The sequence below is a fragment of the Colobus angolensis genome, unplaced genomic scaffold (assembly GCF_000951035.1).
Source record: "Colobus angolensis palliatus isolate OR3802 unplaced genomic scaffold, Cang.pa_1.0 Scaffold434, whole genome shotgun sequence".
Classification (NCBI taxonomy): Eukaryota; Metazoa; Chordata; class Mammalia; order Primates; family Cercopithecidae; genus Colobus; species Colobus angolensis.
Genome location: NW_012117755.1, coordinates 1,225,827 through 1,251,898, shown reverse-complemented (window position 1 = coordinate 1,251,898; position 26,072 = coordinate 1,225,827). Strand labels below are relative to the sequence as shown.

The 26,072-nt window shown below is 33.8% G+C and overlaps 1 protein-coding gene across 1 annotated transcript in view; it reads right to left on the bottom strand.

Annotated features, from left to right (window-relative positions):
- DMD (dystrophin) overlaps window positions 1–26,072 on the bottom strand; it is a 2,170,472-nt gene that overhangs the window by 1,950,612 nt on the left and 193,788 nt on the right. The window contains exon 2 of the mRNA XM_011957103.1: window positions 20,392–20,453. Coding sequence (XP_011812493.1) covers window positions 20,392–20,453 — 62 coding nt within the window. The remainder of the gene's footprint in view (window positions 1–20,391; window positions 20,454–26,072) is intronic.

Below are 26,072 nucleotides of genomic sequence, written 5' to 3'. Positions count from 1 at the left end.
TCAGATTTTAATTACTTTAAAGTTCTCTAACTACACACACTTATACACATATATATATATACACACACACATATGCATAAATATGTTTATATATACACATGCACACAAATGCTACATATTCTAATTGTTTTATTTATTTTCTGTGTATTTTAATTAACTTATTGCGATGCTTGAACAAATTGAAATGCTTTTTATAATACTTTTAAAAATAATCACTACATGTAACATGTTCTCCAGTAACTGAGCAATGTAAAGAATTTCTTATATGTATGACCTTATTCTAACATTCATATTTCCTGGGTACCTACTAAATGTTAGGCACACACAGCTAGTAATATAAGATGGTGGGCAAAGTCTCTGCCAAAACTATAGTTTATAGGCTAATAATGGAAGCTTTAGGACATTTTTCCAATAATTATGCGACGTGTTGTTGTAGTTTGAAGTGTGAATCTTTAAAACAGAAGTTGCTGGAAATTCAGTGTCCTTACACTTTTCGAAGGATTTATAGATGCAGAACCAGAAAACAAACAAAAAATTATCTCAGTTAAAATCGAGTCACTTCAGAGGAAACAAATTGATCATGATAGCAGCAGGGACAATTTTGGAGAAAAAAATGTTAGCTTTAAAGCAAGCTTGTCCAACCCACAGCCTACGGGCTGCATGAGGCCCAGGACGGCTTTGAATGCAGCCCAACACAAATTTGTAAACTTTCTTAAAACATTATGAGATATTTTTGCGATTTTTTTTTTTTAGCCCATCAACTATCATTAATGTTAGTGTATTTTATGTGTGGACCAAGACAATTCTTCTCCCACTGTGGCCCCGGGAAGCTAAAAGGTCTGACAATTCTGCTTTGAAGGCTTCCTTTTAAGTTGTCAATCAATGTACTTACATGATTATGTAGATATTGTTATTTAAATGTAACATGTTACATTTAACATGTTTAAACATTGATGACCAACGCAGAATCTCAGCACTTTGGGACGTTGAGGCGGGCAGATCACGAGGTCAGGAAATCAAGACCATCCTGGCTAACATGGTGAAACCCTGCCTCTACTAAAAATACAAAAAATTAGCTGGATGTGGTGGCGCGTGCCTGTAGTCCCAGCTACTTGGGAGGCTGAGGCAGGAGAATCACTTGAACCAGGAAGTCGGAGGTTGTAGTGAGCCGAGATCGCGCCTGCGCGACAGAGCGAGATTTCCAAAAAAAAAAAAAAAAAGAAAAGAAAAGATAAAGAAAAAAAAAGAAGTGTCTTCTGATCAATTTCTGTTTATGGTCTGTGCATTTGACTTGAGCACAGATCCATTGTTGCATACTTGAAGTGTCATGTACACATGTGTTGATTGAAGGAAAAAAAAGTCACATTTTCTTTTTATCACTCTCGCATGTAACTTCATTGAAGGTTACCTTTCATTCCTTTTTCCATATCATTTCCTGAGCTAGTCTTACATAATGTTCAAACAGGGATCATGTAACGAATTCCATATCAGTTTATAAGCTAGACTATTAAGATTGGTAAAGATATATTTTGAGTTTTTTTTTTTTTTTACTGCTTTGGAGTATTGAAAGGAGTTTTAGTATAGGGGTGTTTTTATACTAAAAATACTTTAGTTTACATAATAGAGTGTACATATACTATACATATTTTTATTCAATTCACAATCTTTTAAAAATCATGCTTTATTCAATAGTGTTCATTATACACACTTTGAACCTGGCTTCAAAAATAGTACATCCTTCTCTATTTTATGCATTTTATATCAACTATATGTAATTGTTTCAAATTAAGATTTTAGATAATATCCTGTCACACTACACTTATGTTGTCTGACCAATAGTTTCTTAAAAATTCCTCTATAGTTACATTTTTTAGTTTTCTTTGCAATTAAGTTTAGCCATATAACTGGGTTCTGACCCATGGGATGTTGGTGGAGGTGACAGAAGTCCCTTCCTGACCTAGTCAGAATATTCTAAGATCCCTCTATAGCTATGCTGTCTAATATGGTAGCCACTAGCCACATGTGGCTTTGGAGCACCTGAATTGTGGCTATCCTGTCTTGCTGAGATTTGCTGGAAGTATAAAATTCACAACGAATTTTAGAGAGGTGGTACAATAAATAATGCAATAAATAATACTAATTGATATATTGATTACCTGTTGAAGACATAATATTTTTGCTTTGCATATTATTAAATAAATGATATTATTAAAATTACTTCACCTGCTTCTTTCCAGTTTTTAAATGAGGCTAGAAGAAATTGAAATACTATGTAAACTTTTTGCAATACATTTCTATTGGATGTGCCACCAAACTTCTCAGGATTCCTATATGTCTTTATATCTTTCTATTCTACTACATCCATCACTCATTTCTTCATCATTAATTATTCTATATTTTTTATTATAAATTTACTGTGTGCCAGGCACTCTAATTATTCCATATTTTTAAAATTAGAAATCCATTGTGTGCCAGGTACTCTTCTAATAATCACCTACTGTTAAGATACAGGTTGGGACATGTGACTTCATGATCAAAAGGAGGAAAACACCCTGATATAGGAACTGAATTTTACTACAAGACTTTTTGTGCTGCAACTTCAGTCCCTGCCAGAACAAGCAAAAGGAGTGACTACAATGTGACTTTCTAAATGGTTGTGTTGAGGACCACAGATGCTGGGTCCTGCCTATTAGGAAGAATGGGCACGCTGAGTTATGAAATGATAAAGACTCCTGTGTCTCATTCTTTATCCTTCAGGGACCGTGGCGATTTTGCAATGTCTGTGAATTGCCCAGGGCTTCAATGACTGTGGTGATAGTTGTAAAACAGGGACACACAGCTTTAGGAAGTTTCAGCCTGTAAGTCTGACTATATGTACTTCCTGCTGATAAACTCATGCTTTTGTCAGTCTTTTGCTAATACTGAAAAACACTCATAAACCATCCTCCATTTCCCATTATTATTCAAGGACTTTAGACATTCAGAGTTCTCAGACTATTTTTTCTTTTGAAGAGAAAATGTGGGTAGTTTCTTCACAACCTTTTTCTTTTGCATATTATTGTTAGACACTGTCTAATGTTACATAGAAAAGAATGGTTGAAAACAAGAAAGACAGTGTCTAACAGAATATAAAATAAAGAAAAACAAAACCAAAGCATTCAAATAACTAATATGAGAAAGGTATCATTTGGTTTATTTTCTACTTTGGCTAGACAATTTCATTACTTCTGACTTTTCTCATAAGCCTTTTTTTCTAATATTTTAAGCATTGTTTCTCTTTATTATCTTACTTAATCTAAAACAGTTCCCTCAAAATCTTTTTAATTCTCTTTTAAAATCTTTACTTTTATATCTTTTAAAAATATATGTATCAACATTATACCTTAATACTAACAAATTTTACTATAGAAAATTGTGAAAGAACCAAAATAACAGTCCTCTTGTTGTATCCACAAAAGCTGATTAATTCATTTTTAAAAGAAATTATATTGCCTATTCATTCATCTTTTAGTTACCTTCTTGCTCAAGAAGTAAGGTACCCTGCAAATGGCATAGTTGATCCCAGCACACCTACATATATACATCTCTAATCCAGTGCCTTTTCTATTCAGAAGGTAAAAGTGTAGGTGAGTTATCAGCCCAATATAATAAGATCATATCAATGTGTCACTGGTGGAGGGTGTCCAGGTTCTTTGCATCTTGATCAAAAAATTGGACAAAATACACAAAGCAAGGAAGGAATGAAGGGATTTATTTAAAATGAAAGTACACACCATAGTGTGGGAGTGGGCTGAGCAACTGCTCAAAAGCCTGGATAGAGAAAATCTTCTGGGGGCCAAATACCCTCTACAGGTTTCCCATTGGCCACTTCATGTTCACTTCATGTAAATGAAGTGGTGGTCTGCAATTGGTCTGATTGGTTGTGGAAAGCAACCAATCAGAGGCTGAAGCAGAGTTACGTAGGACACACTCCTGTGCAATCATCTGATTGGTTGCAAAAAACAACCACTCAGAGGCTAAGGTGAAGTTACAGCGTTGTACTTCTATGAAAACAAAGACTGGGCCTGTAATCAGTCTGATTGTTTGGGGACAGCCAGTTTCCCATCTGCTGCACAGAAAAGGTGGGGGTTTGCAACGGGAGTAGCCTCTGGTCCTTATGTTACTTAGGAGTGGAAAGTTAGGGTTTTGCCTTCAGTTTAATTCTAGGGAAGTCAGTGTGAAATGGCCTTAGGTTCCCTGCCTCCAGACCCTATCATCTTGCCTCAAATGTGTGATATATATATTTTTTTAAAAAAAAAAAAAAGGAAAAAGAAAAAAATTCTCAGGGACCTCTGCACCAGGTATACTAAAACAGAGCAACACATGAAAATGTACTTCCTTTTCTTAATTTTTTAAAATTTTAAAATTTTTTATTTCAATAATTTTGGGGGAACAGATGGTTTTTGGTTACCTGGGTAGGTTCTTCAGTGGTGATTTCTGAGATTTTGGTGCACCCATCACCTGAACAGTATACACTGTATCCAATACGTAGGCTTTTATTTCTCACCCCTCTCCTACCCTTTCCCTTGCCCTGAGTCCCTAAAGTCCATTTTATCATTCTTATGCCTTTGCATCTTCATCGTTGAGCTCCTACTTATGAGTGAGAACATACAGTGTTTGGTTTTCCATTCCTGAATTACTTTACTTAGAATAATGGCCTCCAGCTCCATCCAAGTTGTTGCAAAATACATTATTTCATTCCTGTACTTCCCTTTCAAACACAGAAAACAAACAGCAAATGTTGTCATTTATGAAGAATAAAATCTTGTGTATTTTGGGAAGTGGAAGACAGGCAGCACTTCTATAAGTTAGCACTATTGTTTTATAACTTGAGACATCTGATTAGCTTACCTATAACAAAGTGGAAATAGAAAATATATAATACATAGTAAACTATTCATATGATGTAACTGTTTAGAATCTTAACTTATCAGGTAGTATATTTAATGATCTTTCAAGTTGCTTCGTATTTTCTTTTTGTTTGTTTTTTTAATTCAAATCACTGGTTTACTGACTTAGATGATAGGTTTGTTCTTTAGCGGATATGTTGAAATGCCTTATATAAATAGTCTCTGAATAAATTCACAATATCAGCTATCATAAAACTCTACTTACATAGCTCATTTAATATATTATTAGGGCCAGGTGTGGTGGCTCAAGCCTGTAATCCCAGCACTTTGGGAGGCCGAGACGGGTGGATCACGAGGTCAGGAGATCGAGACCATGCTGGCTAACACGGTGAAACCCCGTTTCGACTAAAAAATACAAAAAATTAGCCGGGCGAGATGGCGGGCGCCTGTAGTCCCAGCTACTCGGGAGGGTGAGGCAGGAGAATGGTGTAAACCCGGGAGGCGAAGCTTGCAGTGAGCCGAGATCGCGCCATTGCACTCCAGCCTGGGCGACAGAGCGAGACTCCGTCTCAAAAAAAAAAAAAAATATATATATATATATATATATATATATATATATATAATTAGAAGCAGTCTTCATTTTAAATGCTTCTTCCAGAATGTATGCACATGTTATATAGTGAGGCATACTTAAATATTAACTGGATATTGCTGACATTCCAAAATTGTATTCAGTGTTTCAGAAGTAAGTTATGATACTACAATCAGTAATATCCTGCTTTGACTTTATTCTTAAAATATAGAAACTAAATCAAATTTACTTGAAAACTGGCATATTGAAATCAAACATGTCCATCCTTTGTGGAGACAGAGAATGCTCCAGATTCCTGAAGAGACCATTAGAGAAAATCTAGGTCAATACTTATTGTTACTAAATGCATAAATTTCTCTTTCAGTATCAGGAAAATATATGAGTATGAACATCTATAAATATTTTTAAACAATTATTTGAAGACTTTCCATAAAATGAGAGGAAAAAACCTTTTAAAAAGGCATAACTCTACAAGCATAAAGAGAACAGGAGAAGAAAAATGAACAACTCAAGATGTTAGCAAATTTGGGGAAGTACTTCCTTGCCTTATGGCTCTAACAGAGATTGCAGGCTCACTCACTATGCTCTTTGGCCAGGATGAAGTACCAAATATTCTTCTAATGAGCTGTGGTTTCTTTCAATGTGGAATGAGACTTAGCAATGAACATCCGCATGCTAGGCATACTCATTACTACCAGACATTCCCAGTTGACAGAAATATATTTTTACAAAACACATTTCAATAAATTGTTAGTTTTTATTGACAATTTAATATGATAGTTTTCCCCTAAGTGTTTTTTCTTTCTTTCTTTTTTTTTTTTTTTTGAGACCGAGTCTTGCTCTGTCGCCCAGGTTGGAGTGCAGTGGTGCAATCTCGGCTCACTGCAAGCGCCTCCCAAAATGCTGGGATTACAGGCGTGAGCCACCGCGCCCAGCCTTTTTCCCTAAGTTTTAATGTATAATTTTGTTTCCCTATCCCTTCATCGATATCTGTTTTTAGTGTTTTTCTGGTTATTTTTACTTGTGTATTTTTCTATATAAATATTATAATCGATTTATCCAACTCCAGAAAAAAATACTACCTATTATATTGGAATGCCTTTAATTTACACATTAACTTAAAAACAATAGCTTACTTTATGATGTTAAGCATGCTTTTCAGGAACAAGTTGCATCTTTCTCCTTGATTTCCTTTTGGATTGTTCAGGAGAGTTTTAAACATAGGTATTGAAATTTCTTGTTAAATGTGTTTCTTGTGTTTTTGTTGTTGTTGTTATTATTGCAAATGGGTGTGCACCATCCATAAAAACTTCTAGCTCATTATCATCTATAAAATGAATTTCATTGATTTTGCCTGTAAATTTTATATTCTGCTAACTTACTAAATTATTTTATTGGTATTTGCTTGTGTTCATATTTGTGTTTGTTAATATTTTTGTTTCTTGTGATCTCTTGAGGTAAACAATTATATCTGTAAATTGGGATCCATTACTGCTGCTTTCAATTGTTTTTCTTGAATTAGTTTATCTTGTCTGGTTGCAATAGCTAATATTTTCAACACAAGGTTAAGTTTTAATGGAGGTAGTTGTAGTACTCATGGTTTTCCTGTCTTTATCCAGAATGCATCAGATGTTTCTCCTTTTGGACTTTACATACACACACATACACACACACACACACACACACACACACACATATATGTCAACAAATGTATTCAACTATTCTGTTTTATATTAAATGTATATTAATCATGAAATAGTTTTTAATTTTATCAAATGTTAGTATCTCACACTTAAATATAAATCAAAAGCTAAGATCACTTGTCGTTTGAGGAATGACTTCAATAATGAGAAACAATTCCTCAAAATAAAACAAATAAGAACAAATGGGAAGAAAACAGAAAACATGAGCAATGAAAGCAGAAGAGAATTATGGGAAAATTATAATTGAAGTTCACAGAAAGTTAGGAGAGAAATAATTGTATTTCATAAAACAAGGTCATGATAATATAAAAAAAGAACAAAAACACCTATAATTGACATCCTATTTAGTGGTAAGGAAATGAAAACTTTCTCAGGAAGAACAGGAACAAGACAAAAATATCTCTTACCATTTCTTTTCAACATCATATTGAAAGTCCTAACTAATGCAATAAGACAAAAAAATGGACAGATCTATTGGAATGTAGAAATGAAGCTGTATTTCTTCACAGATGACATGATCATCTATGTAGAAAATCTGAAAGAATCGAAAAGTAACTCCTGGAAATAATAAGCAATTGTAGCAAAGTTGCAGGATACAAGATTAATATACAAAATTTGATTGTTTCTTGTATACCACCAATGAACAAGTGGAATTTGAAATGTAAAACACAATGCCATTTCCACTAACATTTTCAAAAATAAAATACTTAGGGATAAATCTTTAAAAAGTACGAGATCTTTACAAGAAAACTGCAAAACTCTGATGAAAGATATCAGAAGAACTAAATAAATGGTGAAATATTCAGTGTTCATGGATAGAAAGACTCAATATTGTAAAGAAGTCAGTTCTTCTCAAGTTGATCTATAGATTTAATGCAATCCCAATCAAAATCCCAGCAAGTTACCTTACCTCATATAGACAAACTGCTTCTAAAATTTATATGAAAGGGAAAAGACCCAGAATAATCCACACAGTATTGAATGAGAAGAACAAAGTTGCAAAACTGACACTATCTGGCTACAAGACTTACTATGAACAGACAGAAATCAAGAAAGTGTATTGGCAAAATAATAGACAAATACACCAACAGTACAGAATAAAGAGCATGGAAACAGACCCACATAAATACAGCCTAGTGATCTTTCACAAAGGGGCAATGGCAATAGAGTGGAGCAAAGATAGCCTTTTCAACAAATAGTGCTGAAACAACTGGACATCTACATGCAAAAATATGAATGTAGACATAGACTTTGCACACTATAAGATGTGAAGAGAGACAAAGATCACATTACCACTACTGGATTTACAAGTTAACATTCACTGATTGTACACACACACAATGCTAGAGACACCTGTATCATCTCTCGTTGTTTCTTATTTTTTAATAGAGATAAATTTATTTATTTTTGTCCTTGAAGGTAAATTTTAGGAGTTGAAAATAAATACTCCTTCCATAAAAATATACTAAAACTAAAATTATTTTCAGTGATTTCCCACGGGAAATTTACCTATACTTTGCCACCAAACCCTCTCCTGCAATAGTCTTTCTTATCCTGGTAAATAACCATCCCATCCTTCCTTTTGCTCAAGCTAAAACTGCTTTTCTCCACTCTCTCAATCTCCATTTTTAGTCCATCAGCAAATCCTGTTACATCTACTTTCAAAATGTATCCAAAATGTGATCATTTCTCCCCAGATCCATGGACACCAACCTAATCCTAGCCACACACACACACCCAGCTTTCATTACTACATTATCCTCTAACTCACCTCTCTACTTCTACCTTTGCATCCTACATTCTAACTTACATTATTTCTGGCTACTGTTCAGAACCCTCACAATCTCCTAATCTCCCACAATGTACAAGCCAAGACCTTTACAATGGTCAATAAGGCCCTACCTGATTTGTCCTAATACCATTCCAGTTGTAGCTCCTACTGCTCTTCCTCAGTTACTCTGCACCAGCCATCTTGATTCTTGTTGTCCCACAGACACGCACTCTCTCCTCAGAGTGTACATATTCTTCCCTCTGCCTAGAACTCTCTTCTCCAAGACACCTGCAAGATTCACTCCTTTCCTTCCTTCAGGTTTTTTGTATGCCTCTTAAGTGAGGCTTTTCCATGACCTACTACATAAAATAGCAACCTATCCCTTGAAATATCCCTATTCTACCCTTGTCCTGCTTTATTTTTTTCTCTTAGCACTTGTCACTTTCTGAAATTCTATATTCTAGTTGCAGAGAGAAAAAACAAACAAGTTGACAAACAAATACAGAGAATGTCAGATAGTTTGCTAAATGTTTCCTTCTTTGATTTAGCTTGCTAGCTAATAGGGCCCTACGACTAAATGGACTTATCTCTTAACTGTTATATTCAAAACAATAGAGCACCTGATACGAAATAGGTAGTGAATGTAGACTTCATGTATATTTCTGTCAAAGCATGTTTCCTTAAATATAAATTATTTGTAAAGGATAAGAACTTCAAGTACAGATATAATACTCAAAATATTTATTCTCTGACTGACATAATAACTGCAGGTAATTTTAATAGAACTAGTTCCTATGAAAAGTACTTTCCATAGACCTTGTAGATTGAAGACATTTTTTTTTTTTCCTTTGGGCCAGGTGAACTAAATCAAAGAAAGAAACTTTTAGCAAATTCATCTGCAACTCTCATTTGTTCTCATTAAAAGACAGCTAATGCTAAACCGAAGAGTGACTTCACACATTTCTAATGAAAGGTCTCTTAGTTTGCATTCATCACCTGGCTACAATTCTGGACAAGACTGAAAGTGATCGCTTGTTTATAGATCACTTTTTGTCTACTTTTACTGTTACTTATCTCTGCATATAGAACTGGTACAGTGAAATTAGCTAAATTGGGATACAATAAAGCAAAGCCCTTTAAAAAACCGTACTCTGCCTTTTATGTTCCAAGATAGACACAGGTCTGACCTCCATGTGCATTATTACAAGAGAGGTTTCTACAGTTGAACTTATATCAATACATTACTGTCAGACTAGATCTTAATTCTTTGTGTTCTGGCTACCATGATCATAATTTGAAATATAATTCTAGGAATCCATAGGAATCTTGGTAAGGTTAAAAATTCAATGCCCTTAAGTGAAGCACAGAGGAAGACCTTCAGAGTGTCACTAGAATGAAATCCTTCTGCTGAAGCAAAGTGAAACACAAAAGAGAGATGAAAAGACTCTGTATGCCAATTGGAAATGTTTTATTCCTAAGAAAAATATACAATTGCCCATGAAAGGATTGCAGTGAAAGACATTTGCAGATAAGTCAACAGTAATGCCTCAACAAACTGTTTTTTCTAAACTTTGAACTCAATTATATTAATATCTTTATTCATCACCTATCTGCCCTGAAACACAAAATAACTGGGATTTTAAAAAATATCATATATATATATATGTGTGTGTGTGTGTCAATCAGATAAGTATTTTTAAGTCTTATAACCTAAAACAACTACATATTATATTACATATATATGTATATATATATGTGTATATATATGTATATATATATACACACAGACACATTTAAAAAAATAGGTATAGGTTGAGCCTTCCAAATCCAAAAATTCCAAATCCAAAATGTTCCCAAATCAGAAATCTTTTGAGCACTGACATGAAACACAAAGAAAATGCTCGTTGGAGCATTCTGGATTTCAGATTTTTGGATTTGAGATGCTCAACCAGTAAGTATAATGCAAATACTCCAAACAAAAATCCAAAATTTGAAACATTTCTAGTTTCAAACATTTTGGATGAAGAATGCTCAATTAGTATCAGATTGATTGATTTTGAGTCTTTTAACTTGTTCAGTTTTTGAGTATAGTCCCCACAAGATAAATCCCAATTTAAATCAAGTACTTGCAGTGATTCTCAACTGGAAAAAGGTCATTTCCCTTTGAGGGTTCAACAAATTCCTCAGTGGGGTTTCCTCAAACATTCTCTACTACAGACCTGATTAAATTACTGAAATTCTAACACTGTGGTTCTCAAAGTGTGGTTCTTTGGCCGCCAGCATCAGCATCACCTGAGAACCTGTTAGAAATCCAGATTCCTAGGTCCCACCCTAGACGTATGGAATTAGAAACTCTGACTATGGGCCCCAGCAATCCATGTTTTTTTTTGAGACGGAGTCTCGCTCTGCCGCCCAGGCTGGAGTGCAGTGACTGGATCTCAGCTCACTGCAAGCTTCACCTTCCGGGTTCACGCCATTCTTCTGCCTCAGCCTCCCGAGTAGCTGGGACTACAGGCGCCCGCCACCTCGCCCAGCTAGTTTTTTGTATTTTTTAGTAGAGACGGGGTTTCACCGTGTTAGCCAGGATGGTCTCAATCTCCTGACCTCGTGATCCGCCCGTCTCGGCCTCCCAAAGTGCTGGGATTACAGGCTTGAGCCACCGCGCCCGGCGGCAATCCATGTTTTAACACACTTTCTAGGTAATTCCAATGTGTTTTGCTGCACCATTTTGGAGTGTGCATGGTATCAAACAACTCTACAAAAATGGTAGCCTGCTTGCTTTTTCATTTTAGGACTCTATGTCTATTGCCAAATATAAAGGGTAGACTTCAGACCAAATTTTACATGAAGCATTAGTGGTGGTGGGGCAGTCTAATTCTTCTATCATTGTCTGTTGTTTTAGAGCTTCACAGTCTTCAATGAGAAGTTGCAAATTAACATGACTAAGCCATTATCTTATTGTTAGCTCATCCAGCCCCACAAAAATATAATTCTTCAAGAATGGCATTATATGCCCTCTCACAACCTCTCTTCTTCACTCCTAAAGATCTCCCTTGCTACTACTCACCTGACAAGTCATACTTCTTCAATTATTACACATTTCTACCTGCAATTCCTGCTGCCTTCATCTTTCTTGAAATTGTCTCTGCGTAGACAACACCAGATTAAATGTCACCATCTTTTAAAAAGCTGTTATCCTCTCCAAGCAATTAGTCATTCTGTCTTCTGTTCCCACAGCATTTCTATTACCTTAAAGATTATGTTTTATTTTAATTATTTGTTGATGCAACTGTTTCCTTTCTCAGATGATAATCTCTTGGAGAGGGAAAACCATGTTGGGTTGTGCCTTCATCACTGTATGATAGTATGATTAGCACATAATTGACATTCAATAAGTATTTGTTAAATGTTGAAAGGTTATTTAGTAAACATATATCTCTGATAGGATAGTACCAGAGTGTCAATTGTTCTTTCCAAAATAAAAATACATCACTAATGTCAATATGCGTTGTTTTGCTAGAAAGCAAACTAAAATCAGATAAATAATGAATTGGTCCATCAGCCATAGAGAATTTTTTTTTTTTTTTTTTTTGCTAGCAACAATCATGCTAATTGGTAAATATTTACATATGCAAGCTAAGTATGCTTGGCACTGAGACCACTCCATACAATATAGGTGTAATCAGTAATTTCAATTTTCTTGTATTTCAGGACATGGTAACTTAGAGACCAGAACATTTACCTTCTAAAAGGAATTGTCAAGATCTCAGTAACACTGGGTTGATAAACAACAACGTATTTCCAAGAAACTTCTTTACTATTAACAATAAGTGATTTGTCTTTCATTGAAAACAGTGACACCTATCACAATCCATTTTTGTCTCACTAACTGAATAATATCCTTTGTTACTCAGGTACTTTGCAAAGATTGTTTCAGGAAAACATTCAAGGGAATGGTTCTCAGTAGATTAAACCATTTAGTATAATCATCTTGATTCCAAACACAAACACATCATTCTACAAGTCATCTTAACACCAAGTGTAGTACATGCCAGTAAAGTGGTATTTTGATTTTCATATAAAACTGTTTTAAGTTAATATTCACATTGTCATTCACACACAATAATTTGTTTATGAGTAGTAGAAATAAAAAGCAATATTTGAAAATGAAAATATTCAGTTTAGATAACTATACTGAAAACTAAGATTACTTCATTCACCAAAATGCAGTAGGCAAAAATATTAACATTTAAAGCACAAACAGTTCTTGACTTAAGATACTTTGACTTCATAATAGTGCAAAGTGATACACATTTAGTAGAAACTGTATTTTGAGTACCCATACATGCATTCTGTGTTTCACTTTCAGCGCAATATTCAATTACATGAGCTAGCTTTATTATAAAATAGGTTTTGTGCAAAATGATTGCCCAACTCTAGGATAGTGTTAAGTGATCACATTTCAAGGAGGGTAGGCTAAGCTATGTTGTTTCGTAGGTTAGGTATATTAAAGGCATTTTTAACTTGTGATATTTTCAACTTACGATGGGTTTATAGGGACCTAACGACACAAATTGAGGGACGTCTGTATTAGAAATCATTCAGAAAGAATCAACTAAAAAACTCCCTAAACAAGGGTTGCATTTTGGGGTTATTAAACATTCAAAGGTGGATTAAAGCCTCTGTTAGTAAGCAAGCATTTAATACCGCCTATTATTGAGTCTTCACTGTCTCCAGCCCCCCTGCCTGCTTCTCATAGGACTTACCAACTTTATGATGTGTCCCAAAAATGCATCATTGGGTAGGTGGGATTGTTGTCCCAACAATAATAGGTATGGAAATATCATGAGTTTTAAAGTCCATTTTCTTGGGTTCTAGCTTCATCTCTTCCATTTACTGTGAGCAAGCCACCTACATTCACATTTTACTCATCTTGAATACTTGATTCATATGATTATTGGAGCAACTAACCATATACATATAATTTTCAGTAGGATTATTAACATGATGGTATACATAAACAAAAAGTTCCCAATCCTCACTATTTCTGAAACGAGATTTCTGTAAGTTTCCTGTATCAATATTCATCTCTCCAAAATAATTGCACTAAATAATTCAATTGTTACCAAAGTCTTATACAGGCTGCTCATCAGCATCCAGAGACATAATTCACTATATGTCATCTCCTCTAATGATTTAATTCTTCCTATTATCAGATAAAAAGAAACAAGAAGCCAGGGGCACAGGACTCATTTTAGATCTATGTAAAACCTTTCAAGGCACAATAGCTCTGCTCGATTACTTCTGTTAAAGCAGGCACATTGTACAATAGTTATATATAAATGTGTTCGTTATATACAGATTTAGAATTAACTTACACAATGGAAAGGTACATATATATTGCTACCTCCTTCACTGAAATAATGTTTTGCCACTTTGTCCCAGTATCATCCTTTTATTTAAAAAAGTCTAAGCTCATTTTAAATTATAACATGCTTACTGGCTGCATGTAAATGTGTGTGTGTGCATGTGTGTTTGTGTGTGTGTGTGTGTGTGTGTGTGTACGTGTTGAGAACATGAATTGGCATACAGAATGTAGTAGGATAATAACACATGAATAAATGCTCTTCTGTGTTAAAACAAGGCATGGCATTGTGGACAAGCTGTCCTTTATGTAATCATGTTTACTTGGCTATTAAGCATATCAGCTATGACCAAAATGCACTGAAAACTAGGACAGTTACAGTATTCTGGACTCTACCTGGCCGTTCAGAATGGAAGTGGGAAGAAGCAGAAGAATGCAAAATGTTATGGAGATTGAATTTCTCACCGGTCAGATTGTTGGGGTTACTAGTTGCTGTAGGAACAGATTCATCCAATGTAGAGAAACAAGGAAACACGGTTTATTACAAACTAGGTTGCAGAATTACAATTCATGTGTGTTTCAATAACATCACGAAATTATGGAGTTAGGAACACAATGATTACAACTAAAATGACATGTTCTCAAGAAGACCAGATGAGAGCATGGAAAATAATAGAAGCAAATAAGAAGGAGAGATTCAGTAGAAAAATATTCATAAATACATGCATTTTTAAATTCAATTCATAAAATATATTACATAATGACAAAAATGGGACTATTTTGTGTTCATATGATTTGCTATTCAGAATGCCCTTTTAATATATGTTTTGTTACAAGTAGGCATGAACTACTCAGAGAGTTTCAATTTTATATTTACCTTTTCAAATAAATTAAAGTATGGATATAACGTTTTCTCCTAAAGTAGACAGTGGTGTAAAGAAGCCTGCTTTATCAAAAAATAATGTGCTGGTGGGGTTGTGGAGAAAATGGTATACTTATACACTGTTGGTGGGAGAGTAAATTAGTTAAACCATTGTGGAAGTCGGTGTAGTGATTCCTCAAAGGGCTAAAAACAGAACTACCATTCAACCCAGCAATCTCATTATTGGGCATATACCCAGAGAAATATAAATCATCCTATTATAAAGACATGTGCATACATATGTTCACTGCAGCACTATTTACAATAGCAAAGACATAGAATCAACCCAAATGCCCATCAATGATAGACTGGATCAAGAAAATGTGGTACATATACACCATGGAATACTGTGCAGCCATAAGAAAGAATGAGATCATATCCTTTGCAGGGACATGGATGGAGCTGGATGTCATTATTCTTAGCAAACTGATGCAGGAACAGAAAACCAAGTACTGCACATTCTCACTTATAGGTGGGAGCTAAATGATGAGAACACATGGACACACAGAGGGGAATAACGCACACTGGGGCTTATTGCAGGGTGGAGGGTGGAGGGTGGGAGGAGGCAGAGGATCAGGAAAAATAATTAATGAGTCCTAGGCTTAATATCTGGGTGATGAAATAATCTGTACAACCAACCCCCATGACACAAGTTTACCTATATAACAAACCTGCACATGTACCCCTGAACTTAAAGGTTAAAAACAGAAAGCCTGCTTTACTGACTCACAAGTTTAGTGTTAATTTACACTACATCATGCTTATGCTGGCTAAAAGGTAAATTAAAAATAAACCTTGCAAAAAGTATGTCATATCAATTTATTTTATCACATAATGCTGTTCAAAGAGGGCGAGTCCTGGCTTTTTAATGTAGACATACACGTTGTGGCAATGAAGAGGTAAATTAACTATTGTGGCAGGTGAGGTCTCACTAATGGAGGCCTCCATAACAACTGTTTCAGCACTGACTGGGTGGTAAAGTTAAATATTAGAAGCTGATGGAGCCAGCGCTCTTATACAAAGGCTGGAAGGTAACAAAAGTCCGCCAAGAGTTTTGCCCAAGCCTTTCCTGGGCCTTGAAGCATGACAAGATAATGAAAGAATTCTTAACAGGACCCTTTTAGGATTAACAAAGTTTTATTGGGGGTCTGAAGAGACTCCCCAGGCCTCCACAAATAAGTTTACTGGGGGTCTGAAGGAACTCCCCCAAACTCCATGGTTTATCAGGAGATAAGATAAGGGTAATCATCCCAGCACCTGGACCCATTTAGATTAAGTAAATTTACTGAGTCTCCAGAGGAAGGTCTTCAGGAATCAGATCTTAGTTATAGATTAGAAGAAGTAAATCACTTATATCTTTAGATGAATGCACACTTACATGTAGACATATAGTGTAGAAGATATATAAGCTCTGGAAAACTTTGTAATTTTGAGTTGGTCTGGGGATAATTTCCAGGCCTTCTCCCTGTAACCAGTTACAGAAATAAAAACTCCCTCCTTTTCCAGTTCACCTGCATCTCCTTACTGGGCCACAAGGATAAGCAGCCCAACCCTCAGTTTGGTCCAGGAACACTATCATCATATCATGGGCTTTTGTGAAGACGTTAAACAAAACTAATCATACATTTCTACTTCATTTAAGTCAAATATGCATACCATGTTGGAAAAAAGTCAGACAGAAGAGTGAAGTATGGAAATAATGATGATCACTAAATTCAGTATAGGATCAAAACCATCATATCACTCATTGGGAGATAGTTTATCTCTCTCAATTGATCTAGCAGTAAATATTTTTTCCATAAAAATTTTCTCAAATACAGACATCAAGCACATTTTATGGCAAAATTATTTTTGGTCATGATTTCAAAACTGTACTTTCCTTTAATAAGCCTGCATGGATGAGCATGATTTTTATAATGCAAATTATATTTGCCATAGAGTATATACTAGGCTTTTTAAAGGATTATAACATATCAATAAATTACATGGAAAGAATATATACCCTGAATTAATCTTATCTAGAAATGGCTTTGTGTTTATGTGGAGATAAATATTGTTCAGTTATCTCTATATAATAGATGTGACAAATCACATTCTAGTAGAATTTTTTGGAATCGAAGGTTAATAGAAGACTTATTTTAAAAAGAGAGGGCTTATTTTTAAAACGGTACTGGGAAAGTGAAAAATCAGTTAGATTAGACACATTTGGCTTCAAATGATGCCACAACAACAAGGATACATTTAATCACATTTATTTCCTTAAAATATCCCTTCCGTAGCTTTACAAAATAACAAGGAAATATTTTATTGTCTCTCTATAATTTCCAAATATTATATAAATGTGTATATGAAAGGCAATGAAAAATTATCATCTGTCTGTGTGGTAAATTAGACACAGACAGACATTAATATGACTATAAAAATGAATATGCATTAGGTTTATTAGTGAGGCATTTTTATAGTTATATGAATGTGTCTGTGCCTGTGTCTAATTTACCACACAGGCAGGTAATTTTTCATTGTCTTTTTTCTCTTTTTAAAGTCTTCTTCAGCACAATTTTTCCACTCAGTTTTTCTTCTGTTTCTAAATTTAGCATAGATGTAATGATTTGTACTACTGACCTAGTGTATTTATTCCATATATGTAGTGCACTAGTAATAAACATTGAGATTATATAGAAGATATACATTCCTGCCTTTGATAGGCTCACATTTTAGAGCTTTCTTCATAAAGGTTACCAGATTCCCTCTAGCTCAGATCACTGCTTTCTCAGACCACCCACACTGTGCCCACTCAGTTCTACTCCATTTAGAAGTTAACCAAAAACTCCCAAATAACTGTGCAGGCTCTATGAGATCAGGAGATTCCACTTCAACTAATTTGTGTATCCTACAGGGCTAGACTTCTGCTGAAAGGCATACGCAGCGACGCAATAAATTGCCAAATGATGATATATATCACGATTATGTTTATCTTTTGGTATCACCAAGTGACTTAAACTGAATCAACGAGCTTCCTCTAAATTCCCATCTTCTTCAAAAGTGTCTAAAACAATGTAGTCACTTGCCTAAGTTTTGACAGAAAAGAGTAAAAGGAAAAAGATTCTTTTCAAGTTCTCAAAATTAGAAGTTAGTGCACATGTGTATACATATTTTACCTTTAAATAAGTTTTCTCCTCTGTCTTTGTAAACTTTTATTTCTATTCCTGACACCTAGGATATGCTTGATAATAGAATTTCTGTACTTGAAAGAATGGTGACTCTTCTGATCAATTATAACAGACTTAGGGAGAACATTTGTAATATAACTGAAAAGTGTGAGTTGAATTAGAGGATGCAAATATTTGGGAAGAAAACAGTAAATGTACTCATATATGTGAATATTTTACAGTTTTAAGATATGGACATTCATAAGGACAGAAAAAAATATACCGAATTGCTCTAAGGCAGTGCTAACAATATATAAATAGAGGATGGACTGGATATCAAGCTTTGATTTGTATATTAACAGGTGAGTTGTGATAAATGATAATGGAAAAGGTTAATGCACAGAGTGAAGATCTATTTCAATTTGTGGGAATGAGGATACACAGTACTTGTCATGTTTACACACCTTTTAAAAATTACTCTGATTCAATTCAAAGATTCACAGTATTGCCACATTTATTATTTCAGAAAATGTCTTCACAATTCGGATTTGTCTGTATGTTTTTTTGAAAATATATCTCGTCTGCTTCAGAATTCCAAAACTTAAAAATGTAAATGATGCCAGTATATACAGCAATTAAACCATATATACCTATCTTATAAATATTCCAAGAATTATGAATACCTATCCTAAATATCCTGGGTTTATGTTTTATTTATTCTTCTCGATTTGTGTTGTTATATTTTATTTCATTTAGCTAAAAATGTTGAGGATTTAAAAAACATTTTTAAAATATATATTTCACTTTATGTCTATAATAGAAATTTATTATTAATTCAGCAAGTAAATAAAATGAACTTTTATTAGTTAAAATTCAGTAAGTTATATTAAAGAGTACATGGCAACATTCTACTACCAAATACCACAAAGAATAGACAGTATTCTAAAAATGTTTGTCATAGGAAAGGGAGAACTTTTGAGATTGGATCTCCTAGTGGATTGTTTTGGATCCATTATCATGATTTTTACAAAATCAGACCGATAGAGGGAGTAGTTCATAGCTATTAAGAGTATCAGGCATTTTACCAGAAATTTTCACTTTTAGTGACTCTTTAAATCATTACAATAAGAAACAAAATATCCATTATCAAAACTATGCCACTCTTAAAGCTTTGGCTTTAAGGGCCATATTTTATTAGCTTTATTTTTCCATTACCTAGATTTGATGTTTCAATTAAGCAATCAATATATACATATACAACCATTCATGATGGAAACATAAGAAAACTGACTCACCAAACATTTGATTGATTTACCCAAATCGAGAATAATAATTAAAATGCAAGTCTTTTAAACCTTGACATACCAATAAACCTCCATATATTGTATTCCTAATACTACTTTTCAGGGTAAGAATATCTTGCTCTGTGTTCACCTATAATCATCTAGAGTTGTGCTATTGATTAGAAATTGAGTTGTATTTGCAAAATAAGTAAATATTAAGAGTATGGATCGATGACTGCAGAAAAACAAGATGAACTTATTGTCTTTAATCATTTGAAATATGTTCTAAATTATAGTGGCTTAATACACCCAAAGCAATTATATTGTTTTTCTTGAACTTGGTAAAGACAAAGAGGGACAAAGAAATAATTTTCACAACAAAAATCCCTCATGTCTTCTTCTACTGTGTGACATATTCTAGCTACTTGATGGAAGGTTTCTGCTGTAACCTCTGATGACTCATGTCATTAAAGAAACTCACATTGTCAAGAAGAATCCAAGATACACATTTTATATGATTACATCGTGTATCTTTGCCATGTCTTCTGCTGCTTACTCCTTAAATAAGAGTGAACATAACATTCCCAGATTTGGACAGCTAAAATAAAATGACAGTATGAGAAAAATAACACGGACTTTTAAGATATACAGGTACATAGTCCATTTTGAAAATTTTACAACTTAGATCTTAAAAGTAAAGTAACAAACCATTCTTACCTTAGAAAACTGTGCATTTACCCATTTTGTGAATGTTTTCTTTTGAACATCTTCTCTTTCATCTAAAATGCAAAATAAAAAAAAAAAAGTTAGGAAGCAACTTTAAATATAATTCTTATTTTACAACCAAAGTAACTTTCCATTATTATGTGTTAATGTTATTTTACCTTTAGTATTACATTCATTGATAAATGGAATTAAACATGAGTGATGCTGGTTTGGGGCATCCAAATTAAAATTATATCTGAAACATGGCCAGGCGCGGTGGCTCACACCTGTAATCCCAACAGATTGGGAGGCCGATGAGGACGGATCACTTGAGGCCAGTAGTTTGAGATCAGTCAGGCCAACATGGCGAAATCCCATCTCTACGGAAAATGCAAAAATTAGCCAGGCATGGTGTCATGCGCCTGTAATCCCAGCTACTTGAGAGGCTGAGGCAGGAGAATCATTTGAATCCAGGAGGTGAAGGTTGCAGTGAGCCGAGATTATAGCACTGCACTCCAACCTGGGCAAGAGAACGAGATCCTGTCTCAGATTTGTAGTATCTGAAAAATAATTAATATGACCAAACCCATAGTCATTCAAATACTGTATGACTAGAGAAAAAAAGTTTCATCTGAATAATAGTATTTATTCCCCAGTTATGAATAGATACTCCAGTATAATTAAAAGAAACTCGCAGCTGTCATTTACTCTGAAAAACTGTTTTGGAGGCTTTCCCCATGCTATCCACCCGACCATGTAGAAATGATTATTCCTTCCTTTGCAGCATCTACATTCTCTAACATGGGCCTGCTCTCACTATGGAAGAGGTTTCCTGATGAGCAGGAGCATGGTTTAGTTATCTTTGCTTCCCAGAGCTTAGCACACTGTCTGAACAAATTAAGAGCTCAGAAAATAAATTTGACAAATACGTGAATGCTTTAAGGGAGGGGAGACTCTACAACTCTAAAATTTCTAGGACCTCTTTTCATCTAAAAGTCAGAAAATTTCAAATAAAAATGCAAATGATACTCTTCATGGCCTACATATAAATACTCAAAGAAAAAGCCCCCAAGGATTTATACTAAGGGATTAGGGAGAAAAATTATTAAAAAACAGCTTCACAAAATTCATGTTTCTACAAATGATCTTTTTGTCCCTAAACTGGAAATGAGTATTAAGTCAAATGGACAGAAAAATCATCAGTCTTGATATATTAAAATGTTTTTCTCCAAGCCAAAGACTATTTTTTAATTATTGTAAATATAATCATATTAATGTTCAGTGAATGAATGCATCTGAGAGATATTTAAAATTGATAAATTTTATATTTTATTTACTTGGATCAAAAGAACTGTTCTTGAAATGCCCTTTACAAAGTAATCATATTTGCTCTCATATTTTTTTCAGTAGTAAATCTCCATTGCCTCTCTTAAAAACATGATAAGGAATCACTTTCTCATAACAAATATATGCATGCACTAAAAATATCTGTTTATCTCTAAATCACAATATTAATCTATAAGTAGATTCCTTTAATCAATATGAGAAATAACAGTGAATACATAAATTTCAAACTGTCACCTTAAGTGAGAAATTTTATTTAGCATTACAAATACATTTTTATTCTTTAATTGTGCTATTCCCAGAAGCTTCCTATATGTATGGTCAATATCAACATTATTCATATGGTATATAATTAATCTTAGCTACAATATGGAAGTATTTCCTTTGTTGACAAGGGTGAATAAATAAAACCAGATAGTAATAGTTTTCAAACCTATTCTAGCTTCCTTCAAATCTTTACTTTCATAAAATTAATACTAACCCTTGCAAAATAATTTTAAAAAGAAATGGAACATTTCAAAATGGTCAAAATTAAACCATCTTCATTGACTTTCTGGAGGAAGATTGGTCAATACATCTATTTATCAATAGTATATACATATATTCCTAAAAGCAAATGACCTTATTTGCAATTCCACTTATTTTTCCTACATGTGCATGCATACCTTCTGTCAGAAAGCAGAGGGTAAATGAGTCAGTTGAAAGCATACATTCAGATGTCTTTGAAACATACCCCAAACCCTCTGCCAAAACCTCATATGAGGTCTTTTGAAGTGATTTAATCTAGAGGTTTTTAAGTGAAAAATACGGAGTAGAACAACATTTTTATTCTTTTCAGTTATATGAACAAGGAACATTTTTTAAGTAAGCATTGAAGGCAGCACAAAAACCTTGACATTATGTGCAAAATGTTACGTATCTACTGTGTAAATAACACTAAATGTGAGCTTCAATATATAAACATCTTCGCTGGCTGTCCTCTTACCTCTATGTCTTTAATACAAGAAAAATATGTCTTCAATGAATTATTGTTTTATTTTGGTATAGTAGCATATATTTTCTTCAACATAATAATTATTAATATAATTAATTGTATTATAATAAAATGTATAACAATCTTTAGTGTCTTACTATTCATAAAGTTGTTTTAATTATGTCATCTCAATCTGTATGCAATTTACCACTTTATACATAAACACAAGTTGAGAAGGAATAAAGCTATTAAGTGACAGAAATGAACTCGATGTAGATTTTCTGAATCAAAGTTCATGGCTTTTCACATTGACCAGATATCTATCATTTACATTGTAATTGCATAATTAACAATACAGAATACCATAAGATAATCAGAGTCACAAAAGGTGAACATATTAACACAAATGCAAAATAACCATGAAATCAGAGCTTCTATTTTGAACAACTCAAGGAGGTTCCATGTATGTTGTAACCTATGTGAATAGCGTCCTGGAATTTTGCAATGCATAACTTATATGTCTGTATGAACTGATCTAGAACTGAATAATGAACCTTCCTTATGATACTGGATGATATGGCTGTTGATACTTCAATTAATAATGCTCTTACATTTACTAATTCATATTTGGTATTTCAATTTTCGTCTTATATATCATTATGGAAATAGTTAAACATCCAAAAATCAATCAAAATTTTTGTGTCCACACTTTTAAATTCCCCATAAATATATATTTCATATAACCAAAATAATATTCTTTCTTTTTCACTCATTTTATCAAGGATATCATACAGGCTGCTCTTTCCTTTTATTTGCTATTAGAGACTAATCACAATAAACATGTTCATGCACTCACTTCTTTTTTGTTTTTATAATTGTCTTAGAATAAATTATCAGTTCAACATTATGAAAACCTTTATGACTTTTGCTAAATATCTTTATAATACTTTCCAAGTGATCATACCCACTTCTACTGGTACCAGAAAGAATGAGATTGGGAATTATAATCTCAGCAGCAGGTATGTCATTGATAGGAGTTTTGTTGCTTTAGTCTTTTGAGGTATTGCTGCTTTGTTTAGATGTAAGGAGATATTTGATGTTTGCTTTAATTATAATTAATTTGATTACTAATGAAGTAGAACATGTTTCATGCATTTATTTATTCTGCATGTTTCTACTTTTGTCAAAATACTTGTTTATATCCTTGCTCATGTATCTATTGAGCATTTAATATTTAAAATTAATTGGAATGAGATAATTATATATTGGTAATTCTTAAACATTTCAAGTCATGGGCTCCATTTGACTATCTGATGAAAATAATGAACCTTCTCTACAGAAAAATGTCTACACATACATATTTGCATATAGTTTCATACAGTTCACTGACCTCCCTGCAGAAAACTCCTATTACCATAAAATCCAAGTTAACGATCACCATTGTAAATTAAGCTACTTACTTTTAGTCAATGAATGAACATATTTTCCCAAGTAGTCATGTGCCTTTTAATTTTTATTTTATTATGCTAAAATGTTATACTTATTTACTTGACTTGATGTATTTTTATTGCTATTTGTCACAGTGCTTAAAAGTTGACTATTTTAAGTTGTATACCCTTAGTTAACCTAAAGCCACTATACATACACATCATACATATAGAAATTGTTCTAGAAACTATTTTAATACGTTAACATGATGTATATTTCTGTAGCCACATAGCCTATAGTAAAACTATAGAATATTAATGTGCAATCAGCAACAAAGCAAATGAGAAAAGAATAAAGTGATAGCTGTTTTATTACAAAATGATTATATGCTCCTGTTTAGTCATTTCAAGTAGCACATATTCTATTTCATTTCCTTTAGGGTTTGTTTATAACTGATTTTATTTTACTAATAAAAATATGCATGTGCATATTAATATGAGAGGCAAAGAAGAAAATATCTCTTAGGAAAATTTACTTGAAAACAGTTCCCTGGAGATGTCAAGAAGTGAAGAACTACTACTTCATAAATTGCAAAAACTGACCAATGTTTTATTTTAGTCTCTGTATGGGAAAAACCCATATAAAATTAGCTTTCTAACATGACATAAAAATTGTACTTCCTCTCAGAAATCTTTAACCCCTTCTAATAAAGTTATATTTATTCAGTATATGTGGCCTTTCATATTTTTTAAGATTAGTACAATGAACTTTTACCTTGTTAATAACTTTTATATTCCTTAGTCCCTCAGGAATATAAATGTGGGATATATTAAACTGCAATATTCATGATTCACAAGAGCAAGTTGCTGCAGAAGAATGATATTGGGCAAACTGAGAGAACATTAAATCTGTGGAACGGGCTTCCAGTCACTTTGCAGGACTTATGAGAATTGTGGCCTTAAAATTGCCAAGCCTCAGCCTCTTTAACTGTGAAATGGGAATATTAATTGCTTTTTAACTCACAGATCTATTGACAAGATATAATGAGATCATTTACTTATGCAATAATTTATAGAATAATTATTTACAGAATGCTTACTATGTCGTGGTCATTGCACTAGTTACTGAAAATATAAACAAGATTCAGACTGGGAGAGCTCTTAGCCTAGTAGATAACAGACACATCATAGATAAATATGAAACATTTTGCATAAACAAAAATATATATAAATTTAAAGGGTATTATAGGAGCACGGAGAAAGGAATATGTAGCCACATGGGTGTTAGAAAAGATATTTTGGAGAAGGTAATGGGTAGGTTGAGTTTAGAAGATTGAGAGAAAGTAAAGAAGGAATAAAGGTAGTAGGAGGATAAAGATGAATCTCACTAAGCCGGCGGTAAGACAAGGACAGAGTGATGAGAAACTGAAAGTACATGCTCATTCACTATGCAATTCTGTTCTGTTGCCCTCTAAAATGTGAGAAGCGGAGTGGCATGGAATGAAATTGCATTGAGAGTTGGGAGCGAGATGCAGGAGAGCCTCTACAAGACCTCTTCTCTGCTATCAGATAAGACAATGTAAGTGAAAGCATTTAAAAACTGGGGGGAAAAAACAGAAAAACAGTTCTATAAACACTAATAATTATTCCCATCACACAAAGCAACTAACCATAATCTATGCAAGAAAATAAATTGTTTTTTGACACAAGGTCTCACTCTGTCCCCCAGGCTGGAGTGCATTGGAACCATGATAGCTCACTGTAACTTCAGACTCCTGGGCTCAAGCAATTCTCTCAGCTCTGTGTCCTCAGTAGCTAGGACTACAGGCACACATCACCACATCTGTCTAATTCTTTTTTTTCTTTTGTAAAGATGGGGTCTCCCTATGTTGCTCAGGCTGGTCTCAAACTCCTGGCCTCCATCAATCCTTCTGCCTCAGCCTCCCAAA